Source organism: Carettochelys insculpta, chromosome 21 (assembly GCF_033958435.1).
Source record: "Carettochelys insculpta isolate YL-2023 chromosome 21, ASM3395843v1, whole genome shotgun sequence".
NCBI classification, from domain to species: domain Eukaryota; kingdom Metazoa; phylum Chordata; order Testudines; family Carettochelyidae; genus Carettochelys; species Carettochelys insculpta.
This window is the reverse complement of record NC_134157.1, coordinates 9,549,910-9,571,847: the sequence shown is the minus strand read 5'-3', so window position 1 is coordinate 9,571,847 and position 21,938 is coordinate 9,549,910. Positions and strand designations below refer to the sequence as shown.

The window sequence follows — 21,938 nt, the reverse complement described above, 5'->3', positions numbered from 1 at the left end:
GTGGACCGCACTGCGTTAGATCTCCTGGCCTGCTAAAGGTCTTTCTTTGGAGTCCTTCCCAATGTGAGCTGTTACAGGATCTCCAGCCCTAATAAGAGCTGAGGGGTGACGTGCATTCATCTAAGCAGCGGAGAAGGAGCTGGGGATAGAGTGTTCCAAGGTGAGTAGTAAGTGAGGGGAGAGAAAGGGGCTAGGAGGCTTCATTGCAAGTCATGTACTGAGGCTGCTTGTGTTGGGGAGGTAATATTTATTCTTCAGCTGACATTAGCACGACTGCTCAGCAGGAGTGCCGAGGACTCTAGGAAATGTGATGTCTGGTGCTGATACTGCCTTCCTCCTCAGGCTCCAGTTCCTGGGCAGGCTGGGCTGGAAAGGTTGCTGTCGGAGAGTGGTCCTGTTCTAGAACGTCTGGCATGCAGAGGATGGGTTGCTGGTTCCCATCAGGCTGTTGAAACCCACCGTACTCCTGTGTGCCCCAGATGACTCCCTTGTTCACCCAAAGACCTGATTGACAGCAGCATTTGTGGGGATCACTCCACCCATTTCTCAAGACCGGGATAGTCCCACTGGTGGGAGCACTAGAATGGATGTAGCACCAACTTCTTACCCATCACCCATTTGTTTCGTGTGTGTGCAGCGCCCAGAACAATGAGTTGGCACCAGCATGAGCGATACCTCCTGCACCTGTAAAGTAGCTGGCACAGATAACTGGCTTTTAGCAAAACCTCAAACAAGTCACAATTCCTTGTTCGGGTGTCAGATGGATCGATACTGTCTGCCTCATGTCAGCAGCCCTGCTTGTGCAGGGTTTAAACATCCACTGTACGGATGGCTATACAATTATTGCCAACTTCCATTCAGATAAGGCCCTGAATTTATTTAGTAGAAGCAGATGGTGGGAATGCACAATATTGTAGATATCTTGGCAAACTATATCTTCTTTAGAACAATATTACACAGTTGCTGTAATGACTCTGGCAAAATAACAATATCCACTCTCTCTTGTTCTCAGATGCCAACTCTACTGAGAGTTGCACAGAGGTGAGTGTTGACAGAGAAGAGATGAGTCCTAGTGTTGCCAGCTCTCACAATTTTATCATGAATTAGTGATATCTGGTGCTTTATGTGAAGACCCAGCTCCTGAAATCATGTGATTAGAGGACAATTTCTGCTTTCAATTCCTAGCTGGCATGGTTGCAGAAAAAAGCTGACAGGATCTGAGCGTATGTTAATGGCTCAAAATAAGAAAAGCCAATAAATAGACGCCAAATGTGCTTGTCATTTAACTTAAAAATCATGAGGTTTTTAAAAAATCTCAGGATTTAGGTGCCTGAATCGTGAAGGATCAGAAAAGAAAAGTGATTATCATACATTGGGTTCTTTAATCTGACAGATATAAACACAAGATGCAGCGGGAATTGGCTTGTTTGCTGGCTCAGGGCTTTTACTGGTTGCAACTTACTCTCTGAGATCTTGTTACCAATGGGCTTTGTTCACAGAATCATAGAATCCTAGTGCTGGAAAAGACCATGGGAGGTCATGGAGTCCAGCCCCCTGTTTCAAGCAGGATCAACCCCAACTAAAACATCCCATCCAGGACTTTATCAAGATGAGTCTTAAAAACCTTCAGGGATGGAGATTCCACAACCCCTCTCGGTAACGCATTCCAGTGCTTCACTCTCTTGGTGACATAGTTTTTCCTAATATCCAATCTGCACCTTCCTCTCTGTAACTTTAGACCATTGCTCCTCATTCTGCCATCCATTGCTACTTAGAACAGCCTCTCTCCATCCTCTTTAGAGCCCCGCCTCAGGAAGTTAAATCTGCTATCAAATCCCCCCTCACTCTACTCTTCTGTAAACTAAATAAGCCTCGATCCCTCAGCCTCTCCTCATAGGCCATATGCTTCAGTCCCCTAAAAATTGTTGTTGCCCTCTGCTGGACCTGCTCCAATGCATCCACATCCTTTCTGGACTGGGTGCCCCAGAACTGGACACAATACTCCGGATGTGGCCTCATCAGTGCTGAATACAGGGGAATAATAACTTCTCTAGATCTGCTGCAAATACTCCACAGTGTTGACTCATATCCATCCTCTCATCCACTGTGATCTCCATGTCCTTTTCTGCTGCACTGCTACTGAACCAATCAGTCTTTAGCCTGTAACGGTGCTTGGGATTCTTCAGTCCCAAGGGCAGGACTCTGCACTTCTCTGTGTTGAACCTCATCAGATTGTTTTTGACCCAATCCTCCAATTAATCTAGGTCACTCAGGACCCTCTCCCTACCCTCCCATACATCTACCTCTCCCCTTAGCTTAGTGTCATCTGTCAAATTTGTTGAAGGTGCAATCCATACCCTCATCCAGACCATTAATAAAGATGTTGAACAATACTGGCCCTAGACCTGATCCTTGAGGTGCTCCACTTGAAACCAACCAGCAACCAGATATTGAGCCATTGAACACTATGCATTGGGCCCGAACATATAGCCCCCTTTCTATCCACCTTACAGTCCATTTATCCAATCCATACTTTCTTAACTTATGGGTGAGAAAACTGAGGAAGACTGTCTCAATAGCTTTGCTGAAGTCAAGGTATATCATGTCTATTGATTTCCCCATGTCCACAGAACCAGTTACCTCATCATAGAAGCTAATCAGGTTGGTCAGGCATGACTTGCCCTTGGTGAATCCATGTTGACTACTCTTGATCATTTTCCCCCTTCCAAGTGCTTCAAATGGATTCCTTGAGAAATCCCTCCAGGATTTTGTTGTTGTTATTGTTGTGATCAGCAGATTAAGGGCTTGTCTAAACTTACCAGATGAACCCATTCAGGGTCCATCTTCCAGAGTTTCATTATGTACATCTGTTGGAGACACATGAAATCGATCTGTCTGGGGGTCATGTCGACCCCTGTACTCCTTGCTATTGTGAGGAGTAAGGGAGGTTGACAGGAGAAACTCTCCTGTCGACCTCCCTCACTGAAGACAGACAAAGTCGACTGCAGATTTGTCAGTTCTAGCTACACGATTGCTGCTGCTAGAATTGCATATCTGCATTAGACTTTAAGGTCTAGTGTAGAGCAAACCTGAGAACTGAGTGTTTAACTGGGAATGGCACAGTGCAGGTGCAGCAGAAAACAGAAACAAAACCAGCAGCTATGTGTTGCCCCACCTCCATGTTCCTCCCTCCTGCATTCCTTCACCCTTGTCCCTGGGGGAGAGGACAGGGCCTGGCCATGAGGGAAGATGTAGAGCCAGTCAGGTCTTGCTGCAAATAAGATCCCAGGAGAGGAAGATCTGAAGATCAACCACCTTGCTAAGCTCCAAAGACAAGAAACCTGAGCTCCTTCCTCTTCTTTTAAGGTGATGACCTATTTGTCATCTTTCCACCTTCTCTCCCAAGAGAGACTCACAAAGACCTCCTATGGGCATCTTTGCCATATAGTAGGATTCTTGCATGCAGCTTGCTTGTAGTCTTGTTAAGTTCATGCATAATGCACTCAGGAACTAAAATCCCCCAATGGATTTTTAGGGGGCTCTTAATTCCTAATGCAGCACTGGGGGTGAAAGGTCAGGCAATCTCATCATGCTTCAGAGAGGCACAGCACCCTATGGCCTTTAGGCTACATGATGACCATCCCCAGGTACCTTCAAAGGTTGGCCTGTACCCTTTAAAAGGTAACAGGTCCAGTCTACCTTTGCCTCAATAATGGCTTTGTAAAGAGCCGTGACAGAGGGTCGCTATAAAGAGCCAGAGGCAGCTGTGCAGAGCAGAAGGCTACAGGAGAATTTGAGACTTCAGGGGAATGACTCCAGACAGGTAGGGTTGAGAGTGGCCTGCTAAAAGCCAAGAATGGAGTTGGACTGTATTGGCTTCAGATGGAGGCTTTGAGTTTTGCTTGCACCTCTAGTATTAATAAACCCAGACCCTAGAGGGAGGGGCTGTTGGAAGTGTGTGAAGTCGATTCATGAGACCAGGAAGAAGTAAGACAAAGGCAGGCTGCTGCAGGAACAGTTGCCCCTGGCCTGTGGGTGTGGGGGATGTGGGTCAAAGCTTGGCTGTAGCTGCCCTTTTTTAATGCTCCAGTCCCCCATCACACACAGCTGCCTCAAGGTTTGGCAGAAGTTGCAGGAGGGAACGCTGTAGCAGGAGGGTCAGGAGCCTTTCTGAGGTGGACTGTCGAAATTTGACCTTTTGCCCTCTATGTACGGTCCTAGTACCAGTGCTAAAGTCACTAATAATCCTACTTGCAACAACTTCATTAATAAAGAAATGAAGATGCAGAGCTTTACCATTAGTGCATGAGGATGGGCTTGTGTGCCACTCTGGGCACATGTGCCAGACATTGCAGACCCCTGCACTGGAGGATGACACAGTCTCACACTCTAAGCACATTATGTGCACCAGGGTGCCAGTCAGCACAGTGTTCCCTGTTAACTGAGCGCTTGGGGTCTAGCTCTATTCAGGTGCCATCCAGCTGATTAGCAGAGTGCCCACAGCTGGCAGCATGTGGTTCTACTGGTGGGGCACGTGCCTGGGTGCACATAACAAAATTTACGTCTGACCCTGGGGGAACACTGGTCTGCACCCTGGGGGCTGAGACCTGCGGTTCACCAGGATGGTGCAAAACTTCCCATGCCACTGTGCACAGCCCCTTTTTCATGACAGACCCAGCTGGACGCCACTGTCCCCCACTCGAGGGTGCTCTCCCCCACCTTCTGATCAGGGCTTGCAAGGAGACTGCTGCCCAGAGCTGCATGTGCCTGACCTCAAAGCCCTTGCCATGTGGCTTTGGGGGCCTCCCCTCCCAACACTGGCTTGCAATGTATCCAGCCATCTCTGGGACAGGGCAACCATGAGCAGGCAGAGTAGGTCTGGGACTGGGGTCAGCCCATGGGAGGTGGGCATGCAGGCTGGGGTGTAGAGGAAACCCAGCAGTGGGGGTTGCTGCAGTTTGCAGGCTGGGGTGATGGGCATAGACAGGAGAGGGGGCTGCGTGTAGCCTAGCACTGTGGCCCTGCAAACAACTCGTCTGATCATATCGCAGGCCCTGGAGATATAGATGTTCAAGCAGAGAGTTCCCTGCCCCTCCTTTCCTTCTGTTTTCCCAGGTAACTCCAGCCTCCCAGTAGCTGTGGGCTTCAGTTATGCTCCTTAAAGGGCAGCACACAGATCTTTACCTGGCTTTCCCCAGAAACAATCAGTGGCCTCTCCAAGACAGCCAAGAGTGGTGAGGCTTGAATGAGATGGGTTTCTTTGCAGGGATTACAGAGCCACCTCCTCTCCCAGGGCTCCATACTGAGTCCTGGGGAGAAACATGGTTCCTGCTGACCCCCTCCCCACAGTGCATCAGCCGCTTGAGACTCTTGCCTGTGACTCCTCCGAGAGCGTTGTGAAATGACATCTGATTAAACGCAGGTGAGTAAATGCAGCAGCAGAGGCACCAGTCTCTGGAGAGCTGTGTGAGCGAGGCAGGCTCCCGGCTGCATGAGGGGAGAAGGGGTGAGGCTGAGCTGACGGCTTGCATGCAGCTCTTGGCACACGTGCCAGGAGTTGCTGAGCCCAGCTGCAGCAGGACTCGCAGCAGCACGAAGCGGGGATGGGAGAGGGAATACACTTGTCCCCTTCACCTGTTCTCGTTTAGGCATCACAGGGGTTGCTGCTGTGTGACCTCAGGCAGAGGAGAGCAGAATATGATGACCAGCTGGGGCTTTGGGGAGAAGTGAGGTAACAGGGTCCTATGTTCCTAAGGTAACGGTGATTTGCTGTATTCACAGCCCACCGTTATGGAAAAATATACCACAGCTTTTGTTTCTCCTTCTCCTTCCATGCTCCTTTGATCCCAAAGTGCTCCAGAAATACATGGACAAACTACAGAGTAGGATTACCTCTGGAGTGAAACATGACAGCTGTTCCTATTGTTTTTCCCTGCTGTGCAGCTGGTTAGAACAAGAAGGGAAGAATGATACAGCCAACGGGAATAAGAGGGGAAATTTAGGGCCGTAGAAATGCATGAGATTCACCAGTGCTGGTATGTGTGTGTAGTGTCCTGGCTTTGGCAAAAAGCATTTTGGAATTTCTAACTGGCTTCACATGAAAAGAACTGGCATCTCCAGCAGGCATTCATCCTATGTGGGCTCAGTGAGAAGAGACGTCACCACTTTGGTCCTATAGTCCCCAGATGTGCGTTGTAGGTCTCCCCTTGATGTGACTGGTTTTTAGGAGAGGAACTCTGGGTAGGGAGACACACGTGATGTGGGCGCTTGTTGTTTAAATGCTTGGTGTGTGCTTTGACTACTGCAATGCACTGAAACAAAATAGGGAGAAGGGTTCTCTCAAAAATGGGGTTTGTTTTCAAGGGAACTCCATATACACAGCTGTTTTTGCTTCTGGAAAAGCCTCTTCTGGAAGCGTGATCGCATGAGAATATGCAAATGAGAACTGAGATATGTAAATCTGCACTTCATTTGCATTTTCCATCTCACTCATTTGCATTCCACTTCTGAAAGTGAAATGCAGTGTAGATGTAGCCAAAATGTGTTTCCAAGTAGTACTTAGCTATTTTGAAATGCAGCGTCTACATATGGAGCCTTTCTGGATTGTCATCTTTTCATGGTGAGTGGGTTTATGTGTTCCAATGAATCCAAGAGTGATACCATAGGGAGTCTTGTCCTCCCAGCAGGGTGACCCATGGCAGCAAGGTCAAGGGTGGGGATTCAGACAAAGACGATCTTGGATGGAAGTAGGACACAATTTCCTGACTCCCTTCAGGTCCAGGCAGGTTGTGATACCCCCAATCCATAACGCCTCCTCTTTGGGCTCCATCACCTTCACCTCCAGTTTGGAGATGCTAACAGGGCCCAGTGACACCTAATCCTCCTGCAGGCGCTTAAGGAAGAGGGCAGGAGAGTGGAGAAGGACTGGGGAAACACAACCACACTTCTCTGCTCCAAGTTCGAGAGCAAGTCACCTCTGCACCCCCATCCAAAACTCCTAGGCTTCACTTATATCCACCCTATCCCCTGAGGAGCTCCCTGGAGCATGCCAAGGGGTGCTCCCCTCACTGCACACAGCACAGCAAACTGGGAGCCTCCCTTGCTCCCTCCCTTTCCAGCTCCATGTAGTGCATGGGTTTGCCTGTTTTTAACACCTGTGGAGAGACCTGATCCCTTTGTGTCTCCCATCTGGCGGGACAGGATTGAGGCTGTTTTTTTCTCTGTACAAGAAAGTTACCTACTTGTCCTCACAACACCCTCCCCATCTTCCATGGACAGGAAACGAGACATCATAGTTGATCCTAGCAGGGGCATTTTCAGTCTCCTTCAGGAAGGCAGCTGGGGAAGGCAGGGGTGACAGGGAACTCTGTGGTGTGGAAGAGGGCATGGGAACGTCATTGAGGGGAAAAGGACAAATGGGGAGTCTGTGGAGTGCTGGGACAATCTAACCAGTAACTGGGTAATGGTAGCAACAAGCACGGTTTGTTTTGGGAGGGAGCTGAGACAGGACTTTTTTCCCCCCATTTCTTCATCTGAAGCCCTTAGCTCAGGCCTCTGTCACTGAATACAGAGGGGAGTTTCCATGAGGGAAATCTGAGCCAGGGTGCAAAAGAGTCATCTCTTTCGTGGGGCAGCTGGAGAGACTTCTTTTAGGTGTGTGCCAAACACCAGTCTGGGGTTTTCATAGGCTATACCCAAGGAAACTGGTACACAGGTCAGTTGAGCTCATTTAACATTATAGTCCCATGTTGATGGGGAGCAAATTATTGTCCTGTTTGGCAAAGGTGGTGGGTTAATGCTGCCACTGAGGGGATAAATACAGTTAGAGCCAAAGCTCTGTGAGCAGCAAGAGGAAGGAAAGGCTGGAGAACACAATGTGGAGATCTGGTTGGGTGACTCCTTTGTATCAGCCATCCAGTGAAAAGCAGGCAAGATGGATGCTTATGGGTATGTTGGAGGGTTATTTAGGTTGATGATTACAGAAGTCTCTAAGATGGAGTCTTCTAATGTACAGATGAAACCAGCAATGCTAAAAATTATACAGCAGTGATTAGCATTCCTAATCTATTTCTCTGCCTAAATTTGGTGTCAGCTGCTTGCCTTCAGCAGCCAAGATAATGCTCACACCCCATGAAATCAAATTGACTGGAAGAAGGCATCTTTCCAGATGGTGCAGTCAGTGCTCTCCTGGAAATCTGTGATAGAGCTGGGAGAACAAGAATGTGTGGAAGACAGAGCGAGAACAACTGCAGTGATCATTCAGGTTTGGAGGCAAGCCAACCATGCCGATGAGAGCAAAACCATGCCAGCAGCACCCTGACATCCTGCTCAAGAACACAGGCATAAGTATTTTGCTGCCACTGACCTGCCTTTGGATCTGTTCTCAGGTCACAACAAATGGAAAAAATAGTTTGGGCTCATCCAATATCCTGTTAGTTCATGTCCACCAATTAACCCACCAGGATTTGGTGGCTGAGGTGGTATATAACTCCAGAAGTCTCTTCTTGAGTAAGGTCCAAGATTGGGTTAATGGGAGTGAAGTATATTTGTATCCATGTGTGCTGCGATCGGGATGATGAAATCTTTCTCTTGGGAATGTCACTAGTTTGCTGCTGTGATTAGGAAGATAAGACCTGCTGCAACACCAGGAGAGGGTCTCACTACATGTGGGGCCAGGTGCATTTAGGAAGGCTTTCGTCTTCCTCTGAGGCATTGGGAATATGCCACTACTGGAAAGAGGATAAATGATTTGATGAACTAGTTTGGCACTTCTGGTGTTTCTAAGTCTGGAGGAGCAGAAACCTTTGCAGGTCAGCCCCGAGGTGCAGGAGCAGGGCCGTGGACCTGACTTTGCTCCACTGTCGTAGCACAGAAGTAACTCCATTGACGACCATGGGATTATACCCACATGTGATGTGAGATGAAATTCAGACCTTGGGTGTTGTAAGCGTGCATAGCACATGACCACATATAATGCCTAAGTCAGTATGAATTCTTCATTGTCATGAGCATCAGATTCTCACTGACTTTCAGGGTGCTTTGAAAAGCATTTTTGCCAGGCTTTCCTGGAGTAGGTGGGTGTTTCTCTTTTGCTCTTTCCCTCTCACAAATGACTAGCTATTGCCTAGGTGCACATCTGCCTATTCCTGTTGATATTTCCCTTTGAATGCTGCTCATTATGTTGAAACACATGCTAGACTTTCATAGCAAAACTGGAAAGCAAGGGACAGGCACTTGGTTTCACATGAACTAGGTCTGATTCACCTGCAAAATTCTTCCACAGCATGAGTGCAACAGGTCAGGAGTCAGCTGTCACTGTGCTGAGGTTGGAGTGAGCTTACAGCGATTTATGTTGTGGGGTAGATAATAAAGCTGGTTTGTGTTTTTTGAATAATGATCTCTAATTCCAGGCTCTTCTGTTTGTGGGGCTAGTTTGTTAGTTACTCTGACATTCAGCCAGCTGCTGGTCTTCACAAACCCTGCAAGTCTTATCAGTTTGTACCAGAAAGGTGCTACTCACTATGCTTCTGTTCAGATGTTTCACTTGTCCAGTCAGAGTGGCAGCAGTGCACGAGACAAGAGCTGGTTGGAAAATTGTAAAAACTTTCTGTGAAAAGTTGAGGGAGAAAAAGTACTTTTTTTCCTAAACAATTTCTGCAGATTTTTAAAGAAGATTTTGATGAAAAATTATGGACCAGTTTGGAAAAACTGACTCGATTTTTAGGCAGGATTGGAGGGCGAGGGAGGAATTTCATTGAAAGTATTGAAGGAAACATTTGCATGTTAACAGGCCATCTTTCATTTGAAAAACTGATTTGGAATAACAAGATTTCAACCAGTTCTACACATGGTCATTGCTAATAAGTAATCACTGGGTGACACCCCATTGAGTTCAGCTGTGTACCAACATAAAATAAATGAAGGTGCCTGCTTCAGAGTTTGCAATTAAAGACAAGACATCACGGAGGGTGGGTGAAATAAACAAGCAGGTGGAATCTGGGGAGAACAGGCAACAAAAAAGTGACTAACAATGCACATAGCCTATCAGGAGAGGTAAGGGCAACTTAGCATGTGTCTAGTTTCTGTCAGGTTTTGGATTCCTGGACATACAGCAGCAGAGGTGAGTTCCAAGGAGGGTAGAATGGTAACTTTGCAAAACTGCATAAGGTGTTTTTCCCAAGAAAAAGGGGTTGCATAGCAGAAAGTGTGAAGGCACTTGGGGTAGGAGCAGTGAATCAGAGAACTGAGGCTGTTGTTAGGAGTGAATAGATACAATGAACTGTATGTGAGCCGCTCAGAGTCGGGAAATTCATCCGACATGCTACTCAGATTATTCTTGTGAAGAACTAATGCAATTGATAGCAGTCAGGCATGGCTTGCAAATGAGTCAGACTGACAAGGTGACCAGCATGTGCCAAAGGCATGATATTTAACCAGCTGTAGCAGAAGATGTATGTAACTCAGTGATGTTGCATTGGTATCAGTCTCCAGCAATTTGGGGCTTAGATGCAGTGTGCAGTGCTTTTTTTCCTAGAAAAGAGGGTTCCAGAACTCAAGCCCCAATTTGCGCCCACCCCCCTGTGCCCAGCCTTAACCCCCCTGCAACTCCCTCCTATCCCAGTCTTAAGCCCCCCCATAGTCCCAAACTGCCCCCGCTTCTGTCCCCAGGCTTAACCCCACCCCATGCAGCCCCAAACCGCCCCCAGGCTTAACCATTTCCCCAAACTGCCCCAATGGCTAACCATCCTGCAAAGCCTCAGACTGTCCCCAGGCTTAACCCACCTCCCCCTGCAGATCCAAACTGCCCCCCCGCCCAACAAAGGATTCACTTACCTTGCACAGTAACTCCACATGCTGCTGCTCCTTCGCCAGCCACCATTTTCTGTTCACCATGGGTGCATGGCTCCCCCCACCCCTCCAGCTCCCGCTACCTACAGCATGGCAGGGACAGCTCTCAGCACCCTGCTGCACTGAAAGACTAGCACTCAATTTAATTGGTTTAACGGCTGGATCTCTCCTGCCGGCCATTAAGCCAATTAAGTCAAGTGCCAGTCTTTCAGTGCAACAGGCAGGGCAGGGAGCTGGAAGAGTAAGTGGTGGCAACAGCAGGAGCTGCAAATGGCTCCTTAAAGAGTCACATGTGGCTTGGAGCTGCCTCCACCCTGCCAACTTCCAAAATGGGGGCACCGAGAAAAAAGGTGGTGGAATGTTATTCCACTGTGTTCCACCTGAAAAAAAAAGCCCTGCTGGTATGCTTCTAGAAAATCTGGGTTCAAAACTTGATGCTACTACTGTTCTGTTATGAGATCAGTTTTCCTCATACCTGATATGGGGATACTAATGCTTACCCATCTTTGCAGAGAGATCTGAGACCAAGAAGAATGTGCTGTGTGGAGATTAGTGGTATTTATTAGGAATGGGGTCACCTCATGAGGCTATTACACATCTTTTTAAAATTTCTCTCTTTGCATGAGCAGCATACCATCTTTGAAAACCTGCTGCGTTTTTGATTGGGTTTGTGAGGTAGTTTCTTTTGAGGGAAGCTGTTGTGTGCATCATGGGAGCTGGCTGTCTGCCTTTCTCTCTCTACCTCATGTCAGCTCCTTAGGCTGAGGCCCTCCTTGGGAATGGGGTGCTGGGCTGTGGTCTCTGAAAGAAAGGTTTTCCTACATACCATTTGGCCTCACCTATGTTCCAGGAGCAGTGAATGTGGTGTAAATAGAGCAGTTATGTGAAAAAATAAAAAGCCTCTTTGCCACTGATTTCTCCTCTAATGGGAAGATGAGCTGTGAGGCCCTGACATCTGACAGTGCTCGGAAGAGAGGCAATGCTGTTATTAGTTATTTATTAATCTCAGTATGTTCAGCTGTTTGACATGACTCCCCTCAGCTCTTAGACTGAAGCTGCTGAATCTCTCACAAGCCTCGTTACTGTTCTCATGTGGAGATCTCTCACTGGTACACTCTGTTGCAACTCATTATCAATGGCACCAGGGGGATTAGGCTGAGAAAAAATACCAAATTATCTGCAGTCTGATGTTCTTCTAACCCTGAGCCTCAGTGATTATTCTCTGCTGAAGAAGGACTCATAGTGTCATTTAAGAAGAGGCTTGAACAGAAAGCTCCTTATCTTGGATCTTTTATTCCTGGTGCTTAACTCAGAACACAGTCCCATGTTCAGCACGCTCTTTTCCTTTCTCTGTCCACCTGTGGAGATACAGAGGAAGGGCTTTGTCATCTGTTTCCACCAGATCATGAGGAAAAGACTACTGAAATTTGCTAAAATGCTGTAAAGCCAAGATGAATGCTAGACAGCAGCTCTGAGGAAGAGGGTTAGCTTTTTCCAACCGTCCTTGCCTCAGGCTTTACAGATCCAGAGGCTCAGCTCAAGTGAATTTTCTGGCATTTTCCTGTGACTGTGTTTGATCAGCATTTCAATGAGGAGATTCATGAGCATGTCGCTGTGAAATCCCTGCCATCGGGTGTCAAAGGGTCTCTCGCTGCACTAGTACAGTAAAAATAGCGAGTTCCTGAACCATCACCGGTTATTTACCGTGTGCTTTTCCTCTTTTTCTTTGTGTCACTTTATACCCTGAGGAATAAGCTGTTTTGTACATACTATCGTAAGCGTCACTGGAAAAGAAGATGCAACGTATTTATCATAAATGGACCCTTGGTCTCTTAGGACAGAAATTGTTCAGTGAGCACTTTAATGGCGGCAGGGAAGATGGGAAATTCAGTGGCCAAGCAATTGTACAATGTGATAACAGCACAGTGTTATTTGGCAGTGGGAGAATAATGCGCTAGGTTTTCACCTTGGGATAGCTGGAATCAAACTTACAGGGCTTAAGAGAAAAGGGTTAGGTCTGTCCTCCGGCTGCTCACAGAATTCTATGATTTAGGCAGCGGAACTCACTGCAGGCAGGAGAGTAGCAGGATTTTGGAAGAGCATTACATAAGTTTATGGATTATAAGAATGTCCAGGATTCAATCAGAAATATTTTTGAAATAAAATAGTTTTGGAAGGAATGCAGATCTCACGCTCAGGACACAAGTCAGTCTCGGACTATTGGGATTGGAAGGGAAGGGCCTTACAATGGGGGGAAAGTTTTTTTTTTCCCGTAACGACCTACTGCAGGACTCTGTTGCGTGTACCTCTGATGTAGCCGGTACTGACTGGCTGGAGTTGGGGACAGGATATGGGGCTGGATGGACTGATATAATTGCAGATCCCAAAGGTTTTTCTTGACGTGAGCACGTCTAGATCTATTCTGGTAGATCCAAAAATGATCTAATATTATGCAGGAGCCACAGTAAGGAGGAACATGCAATGTATGACCCAGCGAGGAGGGTAAATCTGTTGCCACTTGTGCCTCACAATAAAACGAGGCTTCCCTAATGAGGGCAGAGTCTGTATTTTTTCAGCAAGACTTTGTGCTGTAGCCCTGCTTTGTGTGTCTAATCAGCACACAGGAATAAAAGTCCTTCCCGGACCCAACTGTGCAGCTCTCTGGCTCTTGTGCTGTCCTAATCTCACTAGCTTCCTAGTCCTCCACAGAGTCCTCCAGCAGGGAAATCAAGACCTACTATTTCCAAAGTCAAAACAAGCCGAAACCACCCACCCCCAACCCACATCTGACATTTTAATAACTCGTCAAGAGGCATGAAAGGGTACAGACCCAATTTCTTCCCTGGTTGCTATGTCGCCTCTTGCATCTTCTTTCCCTCTATTTTTATTCTCATTGTCAATTTCCTCCTCCACCTCTGGCTGTGCAGGTACTGGCTCTTTGTTCTCACTTGTTACGCATGCAGACAGGAAAGCTTTTGCAGGATTTTCAAGTCATGCTTGTCATTGGGGCTCGTTTGATCTCTCCCTTTCTCTCCCATTTTTAATAATCATTTCCGTCTCGTGGCAATGGGTTCGAAGGGTTTAAGGCTTGAGTGCAGGGAAGGTGGGGGGGAGGGGGAAGAGAGACAGAAAGACAGCACTTATGTGAATTTTATGAAGTTAGCAGAAGCCTTCAGTTAATTACATCCTTCCCTTCACTGGGGATTGTTATTGTTCTCCATGTAAAACTGCAGAACAGCATAGTGGCAGAACTGGCCATACAGGCGCTGTATATTATCTCGTAATTACGTGGGAGAAATGGCATTGCTGCAGGATGTTCTGAAAAGGGCCTCACAGAAATTGTATTGTTACACACTGGCATTGGGCAAAATGGTTATAAACAACACAGGAGAGGTGCATGGCTGCAATCCTAGACTAAAGGGGCCTGGAAAGTGGGGGTAGCTGTAAATCAGTCTGTTCTTATTAACTTCAACGCTCTTAAAATTGTGTCAAGGGGATGAAGAGCAGCCTCTGAGTGGCGAGACAGCCAGTGCTGCCACAGGGGCACTTACTGGCACCATGGGACTAATTGATCCACTCCCAGTCTCTCTCCAACAAGTTTGAAAGCAAGCTGCGGGAGCACAGAAGCTCCTCCTATCATTCTTTAGCCTATAGGGAAGGGCCTGGCTGAGGGCCAGAATCCCTGCGAAAGCCCCAGGAGGCCATGTGCACCTTCATCAAGCACAGCCACGGGACATGCTTGAGGCTTGAAGTGTGTGGCTCTGCCAGGCTGCAAAGGTTTGATACAGGAGCAGCAGCACACTGAGGGAAGTGGGGATGTGGAATGGCCATGTGAGCACAAAAGCTCACAGTCTGGTGCCTCTGAATGCACTGGTGCTTGGTTTAAACGCTCTTCTGCGGCTTATGCTCTGACGACAGTAACTCACAATGTGTTCTCATTCTTTTCTGGCCCCTCCAGGCTCTGTGTAGGGTGCGTGCTTGTGAAAAGGTAGGGGTAGTCAGGCTGACTAGAGACAGCTGTAACATGGGGTCATGTCCCCAGCTCACTTCCTGCTTTGCCACAACACACAGACCCTGACTTCAGCACTGCCTCTTCCTTCAGTACTGTTCTGGTCACACCATAGTGCCCATGTTTTGCATGCCCTGGCGACACTGAAAACTTCTGTAGGCATAGCTTTGTCAAGCAGAGTGTGATTTTGCTGGCATAGCTGTGCCAGCAAAAGCCCTCATGTAGATAGTTCTTAGAAAAGCGAGCAAAGGAGGAAAAATGTTCATCAATTCAACCACCTGCCTGGTGGGCTACATAGGCCTCAAACATTAAAGGAACTGAAAGCTAGAACATATTTGAACCCTGCTGTCCTGTGGCACAGGGCAGCTCATGAACACTTTGTGTTACCTGTCCATCTTCTGAGCCACTATGTGCTATGTATTTTAGCTAATCTGTCTCTTTGCTCAAAAACTCCTCCTAAAAGGTGAGAACTACCATGGCTGTGCCAGGAACATGGGATGTGCCTGGAATGGGATTGCATCTCATAAAACCAAACAGAAGAGAAACAGAATCACCAAATCAAGTACACTGCTCAAAATTGACATGATTGAGTGAATGCTGAAAAGCAACTGAACCAAGATGAGCCAGAAAAATAGGATGAATCTGGAACAAGATTGCTTCTCTACAAACCCTACAGAAAAGGGAAAAAATGAAGAAATTTGGATTAGCGCTGGGTTTAGCATAGTTTCAGGTTTGAAAATTAGAAGAAAATATTATTGGAAATCAAATTGAATGTACCCATGTTTTGTTAAAACATAGCAAATGGAAAGAGTTTATAGGGATAAACAAAAAAATACACTTGATGGAATTGTCATTTGAAATGTTTTAGTAAAAATTAAAGATAAATTTTAACAATCCCTTTTTAAGAAATCTTAAATAAAATAATTTAATAAAAATAAAACTATTTTTGAAAAATGCAGTCATTTAAGTAAAGCAGTTGTTTTCCTTTTATTTACGATTATGACGTGGGTAACTCCTGGTCAATCTGTTGGTGTGAAATATTCATTGTGGTATTCCTGCTCCTGTGTGTGGTACTGCTAACCCTCAGAACTGCATGATGTTGAGCCAGACTGCTTTACTGACTTCTATGTATGAGGATATTGTTCCATCTAGGGAGGGTACCAGGACAGCTGTGAAGGCTACATGTGTAGCAGGCCAGAATAGCTAAAAATGGCTGAGCCCAGCTCTTGTCAACTCCTTTAGCAGTGCTAGTTCACATGCACTCTTTTGTTCCCTCTGTTAAAGTAGCCTCAGAAGAAACTTATCAAAAGTTAGTGGCTGTTACCCACAGTAATTTTAAAGGGACTGATCAAAAGGGAGTTGGTGAGGTGCTTTTCTCCTTTGCTGTAGTTGGCATCTATTACAGGGGAACTTCCTTCCACAGATCTTAACATTTTTGTTGTTGAAATAACAAAGGAAGATCCGCAGCAGTAATTACTCTTATCATTGAGGTGGCATTAACTCTCTAAACTGGCAGGCAACCTTGATCAGGGAAGAGTACGTTCCTGATGCCTTTTGGATCCTATGACCTCTTTCCTTTCCTTGCTGCTGGAGTGAAATGTATTATACTATGGATAGCCCAAAACTGTGATGCTTTTTCCTTTTCTGTGTATGATGTCTTTTAGTGTCTGTGAATTGTCTGCCTGCCAAGATGATAGCCATTTTGTTCTGAGAGTTATTGTAGACTATTACAGGGTAGAGGTCTCTTATTCTTGTTGTTTTTTTTTCACTAAAGTGGCTGCAAAACTTACATCCGTAGATTTTATCCATAGAGTCCAAGATCAGAAGGGATCCTTGTGATCATCTAGTCTGACCTCCAATAAGCCGTAGAACTTCCTCCAAATAACTCACAAACCAAATACTTTAAGGAAATACCCACTCTCTAGTTAAGAATTGTCTTTGATTGAGAATTCACCATAACCCTAGGTAAGCTGTCCCAATGGTTAATTACTCTCACCCTTAAAAATGTACACCTTATTTCCAGTCTTAAGCTTGAGAGATACAGGTTCAGTTCCTTACTCAACCACAGACATTGTGACCTTGGGCAGATGACTTGGTTTTCTGTGCCTCAGTTCTTCATCGGTAAAAGGCAGATAATAGTAGTGCCATGCTGCACAGAGGTACAGTGAGGACTGATACAATAAGGATTGTGAAGCACTCATCCACTAAGGTGATCAGGGCCTTATGAGTTCCTGAGACAGACAGCAATTTAGTGACAACTACAAGCGACTAAGGTAAACAGGTTATTTTAAAGTGCTGACAATTAGAGACATTGGATTTTCAGAGAGGAAATTAAAACCCTGCTGATTTCAGGAGGTAGAACTGAAGAGCCTTCTGTCAAGAGGGCTCATTTTAAGTTTGCTAAACCACGTCGGTACTGGTAGTATGGAATAGTTCTTAATTTGCTCAGCTAGGCTGAACAGGCAAATTTTGACAGTCCTTTAAAATCTCGTTTTGCTTAATTACTTTATGTATTCTCACTAATGTTTTTGATTGGGAGTTCCACTGTTCATTTAGCTCATACATAATAGGTATACACATACCCATTGGGCACTTGTTGGCTGACCATCCTAGTCCTGCCCAATTGTCTTATTACCATCTCTACAGTTACAAAACCTCAGCACATTGAACCAAGGAGCCAGCAGAGTCCCAAAGCCTGCTTTCCAGCTGTGCAGCCAAGTCGTGAACAAGTGATAGGCCACTCCTTCAGTACAGCATTCCACTTTTATAAGCTTCCTTGCTCAGATAGCAAGATGGCAAAGTTCAAAACACTTCTGCTATGACTCCTCTGACAGCCAAGGGATTTCAATTGCATGCAAACTAAGGCAGCAAATTGGTTTTGTGCAGAAAGGATCTACTCAGCTGACTGATCACCAGCTGTAAAAATGCACACATACACCTAGGACTATAAACACATCTGATTTCCTTTTCTTTTGTTTTATAAGTATTTGAATGACTACATGAATTCTGCTCATCCTAGCCCTATAATACAACCAAGTTCAATCAGTGTGCTTGCCTCCGTGTCCAGTGCCAGTGCAAGGGAGCAGACCTGCAGGGCTCCTGGCCTGCTGGCAGCCAGGCTGGGTGCATTTACTAACCACCCTACACTCCCTGAGGGGGAACAGGCCAGTAGCAGCCATTTAAATGAGGCTACCTGCGGGGCTCCTGGCGGTGGCCACGGCTGTGCTGTGGTGGTTCTGGGCAGCATCTTGCCCCCCCGAGGTATCCCTGGCAGCTACATGGGAGTCCAGGCCACTGGCCTAGGGTTGCCAGATTTTTACAATGCTTATGGGGGACAAGGCCCTCCCCCTTCCCCAGAGCCAGGCCCCTCCCTCCCATCAGACTACTGCTGTAACACAACCCCCCTCCACACCCCCAGAGCCAGATGCCCCCAGACCCCCACTAACCTCAGCCCCTCTCCCCTCCCTTAGAACCAGGCACCCCAGGCCCCCTTCTGTCCCCCAGAGCCAGGCACCCCCAGCCCATCCTCACAACTGTATATTTTGGCAACTCACCGGAGCCGCCACTGATGCGGTGAGCGATGGAGTGTTGTGCTGGGCCGCAGCTGCTCAGGCACAGGTAGCATTGGGCTGCAGGAGCTGCACCAGGGAAATCGTGGTGACAGAATTCTGCTGCCACTGCACATGCTTTTCTGCCATGTGGTGGGACGCGTCCGCAGAGCGGCGAGTGGGACACCTTGTGCGTGCCTCTTCCTGGGCCGCGGCCAACACACAGCTGGACAGCGTGGCACTGCCTGGCGCGGGCTCAAGCTGTGCTACTTCCACTGCCTGCTCCCGTCCCAGCCTTGCTCCCCACCGGGACCTGCTGCGCAGCCCCCTGACTGGGACTCAGGCCTATAACAATGGTGAGGGTGAGCAAGGCACTTGCCTGCACCCCCTCAGCCCTGCGCCTGTGGCAAGTGCCTCGCTTGCCTCACCTTGTTATGGCCCTCTGTTGGGATATGGTCTCCTGTCACCAGGTTCTTGTCAGGCCTGGCACTTGGCAACTGCTTGTTCTCCATCTTTGCCTTGGCCATACTGTAGTCACCTCAGTCAAAATACTTTTGCCCTTTCTGAGATCTTTTCATTAGGAAGTGTGACCCTCCCAGCTTCTGCCCTAAATTAGGGTATTGGGCCTTTAGTTTTGCTGCTCGTGCTCTCTCAGGGACAACTGCTTCCTTCTGCCACATATCCTGTTTCTTGTTGCTGGTCTGTTTGGAGTGGCTGTCGGTACCAAGTTTCCCTGAAACTCCCAGAATTCATCAGCACTCTGCTTCCCAGTTTTATCCCATCTCCTGTCACTTTCACTCTGTAACCAAAATGGCCACCACTGTCCCTCCCCCAGCGTTTACACATACACAGAGTAAAACACAAAAGAGAAATGGTTTTTGCTCAAAGAAACCGTCAGTCATCAGCATTATGGAGTCTCTAATAAAATATCTCTTATTCTAGTCTTGTTAGGGGGTAATTTATGGTGTGTCAAAGATATGTTCCCCATCATCTCTCTGGAAAATGAAGAAAAAAGAGTCATCTTTCTTTACTGGGAGGTTGGCAAATTTTCCCATTCTCTGTCCTAGGAAGGAAAAAAGGAAGAATGATTTTCTTTTTTTTTTTTTTTTGGAATATTTTTGCCACTCACTGACTTTTGAAATTCAAATGAAATGTCAAAATTAGAGTTTTTTCAAGCAACTCTGTAGTTGACTCCATTAGGAGTTGGTGTGTGAGGTTGAGGTAAACACTATTGCTTGAAGATGTAATTGACTGGAGGGTTGGTTTTCAAAAGAGCCTGATTAAATGCACATTTTATATTATCTGTACAATAGCAGCTGAGCTCTTAAAGGTATGACTCTCACTGTGAGTACTAAGCAAACTTCAAAGTGTTATCAACATTTTGTATGTGGATGTTTTTTGGGGCAGAGTGTAGGAGGGATGGGGAAGTGGATGAGAAAAATTTAGAAAAACAAAAAAAAACTTTTTTGTAATCTCTGGCCTCCTGATTTTTTTGACCAACTATAGAGCCCATTGAATTTTTCCAAATTTGGGTTCAAAATTCAAGGTTGTATACTTTGTGAACACCTGTTGCCCCACACGTACATACATACATTTGGGGCTTGTCTACACTTGCCCCCAGCTTCGAAGGGGGCATGTTAATCAGGGCAATAGGTGATCACTAATGAAGTGCTGTGGTGAATATGCAGCACTTCATTGGGCTAATTCTCCCCCATGGCAACTTCAAATTGTCAAACTTTGAAGTGCCAGCATGCGTGTAGCTGCAGGCAGTGATACTTCAAAGTGCCTGTGACTGCGCGCATGCTGGCACTTGGAAGTTTGACTCTTCGAAGTTGCCACAGGGGGAGAATTAGTCTAATAAAGTGCTGCGTATTCACCTCAGCACTTCATCAGTAATCTCCCATTGCCCTGATTAACATGTCCCCTTTGAAGTTGGGGGCAAGTGTAAACCCAGCCCCAGTGTCTTGGGGTGACAAAACAATCTCCTAAAGAGCAGGGCAAGTATCTCCAAAAAGCTAGGTTAATAATTTTGAACACCTGCAAATGAAAGGGGTAAGAATTGTTCAGGATTAAATGGAAAACATCAAAATCAGACAAAACAAAAATAATTTTTTTTAAAAAGGGCAAAGCTTACATTATATAAATGCACTGGTATTTGCATATCTGTGTACACAGGCCACTTCGCTCTAGTGGATGGAATCAGAACTGTTCAGTTGTGTATCATCAAGTCTATTATTGCATGGAGCTAATGGAGATTCTCTTATCTTGGTTACTCGAGATGCATGACTCAGGAGCAGGCAAACATGCTTTGTATATTTTCACTAGCACCTGGATGCAGAGTTATGACCACCATAAAATCCTAGGTGGCCTGAATTTATCATCATGCTTCATATATTTGCATTTTGGAAAACTCACATTTAATCCAATTATTTTCTTTTTTGCCCTCCCCCCTACCTCTTTTTGTCTTAAATCAGGATTCTAGCCACCGCTGGGACTGATTTTGACCTACGGACCCTGCGAGCTGTTCGGGTATTGAGACCTTTGAAGCTGGTGTCAGGAATCCCAAGTGAGTGTAATGAGAACTGTTACAACATCATTCACCATTAGAGAGGTCGCTGGCCTTTGGGGTCCTGTGCCCTCTGGACAACATAGGGTTCCTCCTGCTTCCTGTCCCATTGGGCTGCCCCTACTTTCCGCACCTTGGGCCTGATATCCATTGGGCTATGTGATACGTCAGCATTTACACTTATGCAAAGAAAGAGCAAAATGCTACCTATTAGGTCCCAGTTTTGGAACGTCACACGTCTCCTGCTTGAGCCTTCCTCACCTCTGGGCCTTGGTCTGGACTCCAAGCACTGCCAGATGCCAAGTTTGCCAGCTTTCTGGCACCCCGGTGCTTGACTTCTCAAGGGAGATCTTGAGCAGGAGCTGTGGCAGTTCACACAAAATGTGGGGCTGGCCTCTCACGGTGCTCAGGCCTGTGTAACACCAGTTAGGTCAAGGCAGAAAAAAGGACAGTGGCTGTAACTGAGTTTCACACTAGGCATTTTGATGTTTTATACCTTCATCAGAAGGGCCAAGATGGTCCGACGAGGGGCTCTGAAGAAATACTTTGCAGAGGACTCCTGGGGATACCTGTTCCTATTTCTGTGCCCAGTGGCCTCTGGTGTGTTCTGAACCGATCACTGAAAATGACACATTTCATTTCTGAATCTGGAGATGGAGCATTATGGCACTAAGAGGAAATGGTTTCTCTTTTGAACAGAGGCACTTACATAAAGCTCAGCTGCCCATGCAATTTAATACGTTAGCATTGTGCTACGCAGCAGCCTGGTGTTTCAGCTCTACAATAGAGATGGGTTTCTTGCAGCCAAAATGGCAAGGGCTGTGCAGACTGACGAGGAATTAGCTGCCATGCTTCTGGGGCTGGAAGCTCGAGACAGCAGTGTCCTTCTGGGAGCATGGATTACATAGGCGTTTCCCCTCCCGAAGGAAAGGGACCATGGCTTGCCTGGTGACCGAGTGGCTTTCAT

At 46.7% G+C, this 21,938-nt stretch overlaps 1 protein-coding gene across 1 annotated transcript in view; it reads left to right on the top strand.

The window, feature by feature from the left end:
* The window catches only part of CACNA1B (calcium voltage-gated channel subunit alpha1 B), a 502,106-nt gene that overhangs the window by 157,808 nt on the left and 322,360 nt on the right, over positions 1 to 21,938 (top strand). Inside the window, exon 4 of the mRNA XM_075015705.1 lies at positions 20,880 to 20,971. Coding sequence (XP_074871806.1) covers positions 20,880 to 20,971 — 92 coding nt within the window. The remainder of the gene's footprint in view (positions 1 to 20,879; positions 20,972 to 21,938) is intronic.